We start from the raw sequence: 9,349 nt of genomic DNA on the forward strand, positions 1-9,349 counted from the left end.
TTTAATATATCAGCTTTGTATAATTTGATTATAAATGTAAACAACTGACAAAAAAATGAAGTAAATAAAACAGAATATCTTTCACAATGTAGTTTTTTTTTTAATATATATATTTTGTGAAATTTAAATTTTCCCACCGCCCATAAAAGCAACGCGTGACGTCACCGGGACGACAGAAACGCATGCTGGTCCCCCGCTGCCGTAAACCTGCGGCTGGGTGTCGTGAAGCCGCTCCGTGTTGTCAGGAGGAGTAAACAGTTTGTTTATCTCAGGGAATCGAACGTGTGGATCTGCGTCACCCCCCCCCCCACCCCCCCCCAGGAGGGTCCAGAGGATGAGCTGATCCGGAACCAGCTGGAGAGATGGCAGCGTACAACACAGGAGGTAGAAAGAACAAACACACAACCTCTCCCTGTGTGTGCACTGTGCTGTTGTTGTGAGGTGTGTGGGTCCGAGTGAAACCACGTGTCTGTGTGTTGTTGTTGTTGTTGTTGTGCAGACGCCGTGCTGGTGGAGCTGAGTCCGGACATACATATCTGCGGCTTCTGCAAACAACAGTTCAACAACTTCGACGTGTTTCTGGCCCACAAGCAGACCGGATGTTCGATCCCCGCCGGGGCCACCGACCCGTCGGGCCCCAGTGCCGCGGCCCCCCCCACAGGTCAGACTCCTCGCCAGGTTATAGACAGAGCCATGAACTCAACTGTGCAACTGTAATCATATATAGTCATGTGCAACAATAACCATGTGCAATCTATAACACTACATAAACCATCATGTGAAATCTGTTATATAATCATGTGCAGTCTATAACACTACATATAACATGTGCAATACCTTACACTATATAATCATCTATATAGTCATGTGCAATCCGTTTCACAGCATATAATCATGGGCAACAATAACAATGTGCAATCATTTATATAATCAGGTGCACTATGTTGCATTATATTATCATGTGCACTATATAATCATGTGCAATATCTATAACACTATATCATCATTTGCACTATGTTGCAATATATAACCACTTGTAGTCAGTCACACTGTATATATTTTGTTGACAGGGTGTATATCCTGTTTATATTGTATATCATTTTCATCTACCGTTTATACAGCATGTTTACTGATCAGTTCCACTGGTCCTATGTTTGACTGTTGACTCCCACTCTGCCTCTCCCACTGGTCCCACTGGTTCCACTGGTCCCACTGGTCCCACTCTGCTTCTCCTCTGGTCCCACTCTGCTTCTCCTCTGGTCCCACTGGTTCCACTGGTCCCACTGGTCCCACTCTGCTTCTCCTCTGGTCCCACTCTGCCTCTCCACTGGTTCCACTGGTCCCACTGGTTCCACTGGTTCCACTGGTCCCACTCTGCTTCTCCACTGGTCCCACTCTGCCTCTCCCACTGGTCCCACTGGTCCCACTGGTTCCACTGGTTCCACTGGTCCCACTCTGCTTCTCCACTGGTCCCACTCTGCCTCTCCCACTGGTCCCACTGGTTCCACTGGTCCACTGGTCCCACTGGTCCCACTCTGCCTCTCCTCTGGTCCCACTCTGCCTCTCCTCTGGTCCCACTCTGCCTCTCCTCTGGTCCCACTCTGCCTCTCCTCTGGTCCCACTCTGCCTCTCCTCTGGTCCCACTCTGCCTCTCCTCTGGTCCCACTCTGCCTCTCCCACTGGTCCCACTGGTTCCACTGGTCCCACTGGTCCCACTCTGCTTCTCCTCTGGTCCCACTCTGCTTCTCCTCTGGTCCCACTGGTTCCACTGGTCCCACTGGTCCCACTCTGCTTCTCCTCTGGTCCCACTCTGCCTCTCCACTGGTTCCACTGGTCCCACTGGTTCCACTGGTTCCACTGGTCCCACTCTGCTTCTCCACTGGTCCCACTCTGCCTCTCCCACTGGTCCCACTGGTCCCACTGGTTCCACTGGTTCCACTGGTCCCACTCTGCTTCTCCACTGGTCCCACTCTGCCTCTCCCACTGGTCCCACTGGTTCCACTGGTCCACTGGTCCCACTGGTCCCACTGGTCCCACTCTGCCTCTCCTCTGGTCCCACTCTGCCTCTCCTCTGGTCCCACTCTGCCTCTCCTCTGGTCCCACTCTGCCTCTCCACTGGTCCCACTCTGCCTCTCCACTGGTCCGACTCTGCCTCTCCACTGGTTCCACTGGTCCCACTGGTCCCACTCTGCTTCTCCCACTGGTCCCACTCTGCTTCTCCCACTGGTCTCACTCTGCTTCTCCACTGGTCCCACTGGTCCCACTGGTCCCACTCTGCCTCTCCCACTGGTCCCACTGGTCCCACTCTGCCTCTCCACTGGTCCCACTCTGCCTCTCCACTGGTCCCACTCTGCCTCTCCCACTGGTCCCATTGGTCCCACTCTGCCTCCCCACTGGTCCCACTCAGATCCCAGTGCAGAGTTTGTCTTCGAGGAGACGTACCAGACGTGTGTGATGAGAGGCGTGAAAAAGATCCTGAGCAAAGCCCAGAAAACACCTTCCAGGAAATTAAAACCCGCGCTGACTTCAAAGAGACACAGCTGCTGCTTCTCAGGTCGGTGCCCCCCCCCCCTTTACGACTCTCACACATTCCTGCTCCACAGAGAACTGTACTTCCTGCCAGTCCACGTTAAATTAACTTTCCACCAGTGACCAGGATCCACGCACCTTGTTAAACAGCTGAATGTGTCTCCATCCACAGGTTGTTCTTTCAAAACTCAGTACGGTCAGAAAGACATGGAGCGGCATCTGAAGACCCACACGGGTACGTCCCCACAAGTCAGGTTTAAACGTTTATACAGATCTGCATTCATCAGGGTTCGTACGGTCATGGCAAACCTGGAAAAGTCATGGAATTTTAAAAATGTGTTTTTCCAGGCCTGGAAAAGTCATGGAGAAAAATAATCTCCCAAAAGTTTTGGAAAAGTCATGGAAATGTGTTATATTCATATTTTCATGTCGTTCATTTACGCTTTAAATGTTTTAAATAGTTCAAATGCTTTTAAAGAAATACGCTAAAAATATAAGCAGGCATACTTGGGTTTGTGTCATTTAAGGTTTACTGTTTGCCTTGGAATTCTCATTGTTAGTTTGAATGCTACATTTTGTCACTTTTTCGCGTATACACCGAGATTTCATAAAATGTTCGGCCATGGAAATTTGGTTTAAAGTTATTGAAAAGTCATGGAAAAGTCATGGAAAAGTCATGGAAATCCATTGGTCAAAATTTGTATGAACCCTGATTCATGTTGGACATGATTAATGTTGTAAATATTGTGTATTTGCTCTAGAGGTTTTTCCTGACTCTATATTTATTGAGGCCTTTTTAGATTAGATTAGATTCAACTTTATTGTCATTGCACAGTTCAAGTATTTATACAACGAAATGCAGTTTAGCATCTAACCAGAAGTGCAAAAAAAAGGCAGTGAAAGTGCGTAAATAAATAAGATCTGTACAATAAGAAATATATATGGAATATTACAGTAGTAAGAGATATTGTATGTTATAAGAACGATGAATACACTATGAGGAAGATAAATATATATAAATATGAATACACTATAGGCAGGATAATACAGTATATTTAAAGTGAATGTGTAAATAAATAAGATCTGTACAATAAGAAATATATATGGAATATTACAGTAGTAAGAGATATTGTATGTTATAAGAACGATGAATACACTATAAGGAAGATAAATATGAATACACTATGAGGAAGATAAATATATATAAATATGAATACACTATAGGCAGGATAATACAGTATATTTAAAATGAATGTGTAAATAAATAAGATATGTACAATAAGAAATATATTTGGAATATTACAGTATTAAGAGATATTGTATCGTTATAAGAACGATAAATACACTATGAGGAAGATAAATATATATAAATATGAATACACTATAGGTGGGATAATACAGTATATTTAAAGTGAATGTGTAAATAAATAAGATATGTACAATAAGAAATATATATGGAATATTACAGTAGTAAGAGATATTGTATGTTATTAGAACGATGAATACACTATGAGGAAGATAAATATATATAAATATGAATACACTATAGGAGGGATAATACAGTAAATTTAGTGAATTTGTAAATAAATAAGATATGTACAATAATCAATCAATCAAATTTTATTTTTATAGCCAATATTCACAAATCACAATTCGTCTCAAAGGGCTTTAACATTGTGTGACATCCTCTGTCCTTCACCCTCAACAAGAGTAAGGAAAAATAAGAAATATATATGGAATATTACAGTAGTAAGAGATATTGTATGTTATAAGAACGATGAATACACTATGAGGAAGATAAATATGTATAAATATGAATACACTATAGGCGGGATAATACAGTAGTAAAAAAAGTAACAGTCCAGTGCAAATGTTCAGTGGTTTGATTGATGACCTGTGACCCTTCGAGTCGGATCTTGACCCAGCTTGTTGTTGTTGTTGTTGTTGTTGTTGTTGTCGTGCAGGTGAGAAGCCGTTTGAGTGCGAGCTCTGCCACAAGCGCTTCAGCCGGCGGGACAAGCTGAACATGCACAGCCGGCTGCACACGGGCGAGAAGCCGCACAAGTGCAAACACTGTCCGTACGCCGCGGCCGACAGCAGCAGCCTGAAGAAGCACCTGAGGATCCACTACGACGAGCGGCCCTTCAAGTGCCAGATCTGCCCGTACGCCAGCCGCAACTCCAGCCAGCTCACCGTGCACCTGCGCTCGCACACCGGTAGGCAGACACACACCATGACCGTTAGGGGTGATATTTGTAGTAAAAATGACTTTAGATATTGGTTACTACTGTGAAATAACAACTTTGTATTCTTCGTATTTGTAAAGGCTGCATTGCATTTCATTTTAGGGATAAATTATCAAGACCTACATTTATCTACTTGACATAAAGACTTTTACAAGGCACGTATCATCTCCCTCACACGTAAAAGGCAATGAATTTATGTATTGTCAATTGTGATCTTGACCATTAGTGGGCTTGTGTACGGATGTCAGGCTACAGCTGCTGGAACATGTTGTACCACTACACATAGCTAATGCTATTCATATTTAGCAGGCCATCAAACCGTTTAATTTAACTCGGCAAGGGATACAAGTGATAAAGTTGTATTTTACGTAGCTGCTGAGCATGAGGGGTCTTTTCATTTCTGCACACCGGTAGGCAGACACACAACCTGACCCCTCTGCAGCGGGTGCTTGAGAGACTGCTAGGGGTGTCACGATACCAAAAATTCAGTAGTCGGTGCCAATACCAGTAAAATAACACGATTCTCGATGCCAATTTCGATACCACGTGTAAAAAAAAAAAAGGATTTTCTAAGATTCCAAAAATCCATTCTTTGGATGTTGTTAATGTCATATCGAAAGATATCGTAAGTATTGGTTCTCGTGACATCACTAGAGACTACTTAAAAAACATCCTGTGTCCTTAGGGGGAAAAGCAGCTCGATGCTGATTCCTCAGTGTTTTTATTGTCATTAGAAAATTAATACGGTCAAGGTGGAGGTATAACAATTAATATTCTGTTTTTACAAATAGCTCAAAAACCACTTGGCCAAGAGACCAAAGTCTTTCATCGTCTCCATCTTCTAAGTTTTGTTCCCTTTCCAACAGAATATCAAACATGGAAAATAAATTAAGCAAAAGTTTGGTTTGTTTTATATTCACAGAATAATTTCAATACATCAATACGTTTAGATTTTACAAGCCGGATACATTTTTTTCCAATATGTACTTTTTCCACAAATTTTTAAGACATTGAGATCTCAACAAAAAGCAGCGACCTGAGCCACCAACCTATCTTTACAAATGAGTGATACAAAACATGTAAATCATTCTTAATAAATATATAAAAATAACATATTCCCCAAAACTGATTTTATCAAATGCCAACAAAGCATCTTGAGAACAAATTTTCTAAATATTTCAGAAGACAGTCAGAGAAAAGTTTGTGTCAATACACCCACTGTAGTTTGAGCTAACAGACTTTTAATCATCTGTAAACATAATTTAATAAAACATGTACAGCTCTGATTTATTTTTTCAGCACAATCCACTGATAAATATAAATGACCACTGATGTCTCCGTACACAGACGTTCTTTGGATTTCAAATAGTTCTCAGATATATGGATCGATGAGTCAGCAGTGTTGCTCAGTTTCTCAAGTTATTTAGTAAAGAATTGATGATAAAAGCTGATTATTGATCCCAGTTTGACACATGTGAAGTCTTGTTGTCCTGAGATGTGAGAAAGTGGGAGGAGCCATGTCTCCTTGAGGGTGCAGTCACCTCCTCTGCTGCTACAGAGACTGACAGATATTTATCTTTGTTTTTGAAATGCTCACAAGCTGATCGGACTGAAATCGCCGAGCCCTATTTTTACGATATACTTTGTTTTTATTTTCGAAAGGGGACGCACCGTTCCAGTGCCAGCTGTGCGACGCAAAGTTCAAAATCAACTCCGACCTCAAGAGACACGTCCGGATCCACTCGGGTGAGAAGCCGTTCAAGTGTGAGTTCTGTGATTACCGCTGCGCCATGAAGGGAAACCTCAAGTCTCACATGCAGATCAAACACGGCACGGAGAACTCCTTCCGCTGCGAGCTCTGCGACTTCACCTGCGCCAACAAGACGGCGCTGCGCCAGCACCTGAGGGAGCACCAGCCCCTGCAGCCCATGCAGTGCGCCACGTGCACGTACTCCTGCTCCAGCAAGGGGGCGCTCAAGGTCCACGAGAGGATCCACTCGGAGGAGCGGCCCTTCAGGTGTGACTTCTGCAACTTTGCCTCCAAGCAGCGCAGCAACCTGGTCATCCACAAGAAGAAGTTCCACTCCGACAGGCCGGAGAGAGGCAGCGGCCGGGGAGCAGGGAGAAGCGGAGGAGGCGAGTCCCCGAAGCCGATCGGCTCCCGGTACCGAGCCAAGCTGGACGCCGCCCGGGCGTTCGGCTGCGACGCGTGCCACGCCTCCTTCGTCCGGGAGGACTCGCTGCGGAGCCACAGGAAGCAGCACCGAGACGCTCAGAGCCACGAGCTGCAGATCCAGCTCTCCGGCCCGGACCCGGTCAGCCTGGTTCCCATCACGTCCCAGTGCCCCCCCCAGCTGGAGGTCCCGCCCCCGTCGGACCCGATGGCTCCTTACAGCAACGCACAGCTCAAGATCCTCGTGTCTCACCCGCTGGGGAACCAGAACCCTGTGATCCCAGCCGGTGTGGAGCGCCTGGGTAAGACCAGCGTGGTGCTGCTGAGCCCGGAGAACCAGGACATGGTGGTGAACTCCATGATCCAGCAGGTCAACCTTCTGACCCCCATGCAGCCGCTGGGGGCGTGTCCGACTGCAGAGGCTTCCCTCGGACCCCAGACAGTCCTGTTGACGCAGCTTGGCGCCGACCACACCCACAACCCGCTCCACCAGGCCGGCACAGACCACACCCACAACCCGCTCCACCAGGCCAGCACCAACAACTCGCTCCACCAGGCCGGCACAGACCACGCCCACAACCCGCTCCACCAGGCCAACGCACACAACCCGCTTCACCAGGCCAGCACCAACAACTCGCTCCACCAGGCCGGCGCAGACCACACCCACAACCCGCTCCACCAGGCCGACGCCCACAACCCGCTCCACCAGGCGCTGCTGCAGACGGCCATCAGCCCTCAGGACGCCAGCAGCACGCAGGCGTTCATCACCACCTGCTCTGAGCTGGACGGCCTCAACGCCCTGATCCAGGAGGGCGGCACCGAGGTCACCGTGGTAACGGAGGGGAAAGCCGCCGCGGTGACCACGGCAACGCAACCCGACGTGGCGTGCGGCCCATCGGAGGACATGTTGACAGTTAAGGTCGAGGAGAACGCCTTAGCTCCCGAGGAGAGTGCGTTACTGGCGCCGGGTCTGGGCCTGGGCGGACAGGAAGTGGTCGTCCATGGCGTCCCACTGGTTGTGTCCACGCCGCCACAGCAGAGAACCGTAGAGCCGCTTCCTCCTCACACGCTCTACACAGACTCACACTCGCTGGAGGAGATCACACAATGAGCCGAGTGTTTGTTTTCAAATTAAAAGATTGTAACGGCATCATAAGCTATTTTCTCTGCCAGTAAGAACTTTATTTTGAAGGAGACGTTTGTGCGGGACATCGACTAATATCAGTATTTAGTTTCTAGCGTTTAATTTAATTTCTAACCACTGAAAATAACAACACCTTTAACTTTATTATTAATGCTCTAGTTTCCACATTGTAGAATAATGAATTGTCGTAGCTCCGGACTATTTTAACACTGAAAAGCTTTTGAATATGAAACTTAATCATTCGCACACATCTTTAGTTTCATACGCTCTATTTTTCAGTTGTATAAAACGTGCAGACATCACTGCTAAACCTACGATCAAGTGTAGAAGAATAAAGTCTGAAAATAATGGTCACAACTTGAATTTGCCTCTGTTGTGGTTTGTTCTCCCATTTGTCCATTAGGTGGCAGCAGAGCGATGAGAGTAGAATGTATTATCTGCTCAAACTGTGGATTGTTGCAGCCTTTTTTTCTACCAAAGCTTCATATATGAAGTTATTTCTGTCTTTACTTTTGGAAATAATCATTTTCTACTCCTCCTTCTGAATCCACGCACTCGTCAATTGTACATCAGCGTCTTATTTTCTTAAAAGCCAAGTTGCTCTCCCAATAGATTTTCCAATAAAGTGCCCGTCTTGCTCGTGCTCCACTCAGACCTCAGCACTTAGTATTCTTTGGATGCAGGGACCTGAATGAGAAGCTCCTGTGAACAGTCGACCATTGATTTCTCTCCTCGGCACTAATGGCTCCTGAGGCAGACGCCACCAACTCCCGTGAAGTCGGTTGAATCTCTGCGTTCGGCTCAGAGTCGGTCCGTGGTTCATTAAAGTGAAAACGTCAAAACCCGTCACTGGTTTTAATTCTGTGACTGACTGGTGTATGATGACAACACATAGTGGTTTATTAAATCACTCGTCTTTAAACATCATGTACATTTGAAGTAATTATGGTTTTTACATAGTGAAATTCATGTTTTCTTAATGTAGAAGTTTCCTGGTAACAAGAGCAGTTACTCGAGAGGCCTGTACTTCATTAATGCTCCTTGGTTTTATGCTACTTTACAGTTATGATATGAGAGATATTGCACTTTGTTTTTACTTCAGCTAATGTTGAGTAGCTATTACATTGCAAAAGTGATATTTTGAGAAATACACGTATGTCCTTGCTTGAAACATCTAGCCTGTTTTATCCTGAAGGTTTCAGACTTATGCTGAGTTTCATTTAACCTCGGATGTTTGATGAAACATTGTTTTCGCAC

General features: G+C 45.8%; 1 protein-coding gene across 1 annotated transcript; it reads left to right on the forward strand.

Moving 5' to 3' along the window:
- Positions 1 to 317: 317 nt before the first annotated feature.
- zfp64 (zinc finger protein 64 homolog (mouse)) lies at positions 318 to 8,455 on the forward strand. The gene is made up of 6 exons (XM_061075249.1): positions 318 to 384; positions 500 to 661; positions 2,408 to 2,554; positions 2,702 to 2,764; positions 4,494 to 4,745; positions 6,438 to 8,455. The coding sequence occupies exons 1-6, from the start codon at positions 363 to 365 to the stop codon at positions 8,057 to 8,059; spliced, it is 2,268 nt and encodes a 755-aa protein (XP_060931232.1). The 5' UTR covers positions 318 to 362; the 3' UTR covers positions 8,060 to 8,455.
- Positions 8,456 to 9,349: the final 894 nt, after the last annotated feature.

Source organism: Limanda limanda, chromosome 7, assembly GCF_963576545.1.
Source record: "Limanda limanda chromosome 7, fLimLim1.1, whole genome shotgun sequence".
Lineage (NCBI taxonomy): Eukaryota > Metazoa > Chordata > Actinopteri > Pleuronectiformes > Pleuronectidae > Limanda > Limanda limanda.

Coding starts and splice junctions, on each gene's coding strand:
- zfp64 (XM_061075249.1), top strand. CDS start 363: ATGGCAGCGTACAACACAGGAG. Junction 385..499: donor GGCAGCGTACAACACAGGAG/GTAGAAAGAACA, acceptor GTTGTTGTGCAG/ACGCCGTGCTGGTGGAGCTG. Junction 4,746..6,437: donor GCACCTGCGCTCGCACACCG/GTAGGCAGACAC, acceptor TATTTTCGAAAG/GGGACGCACCGTTCCAGTGC.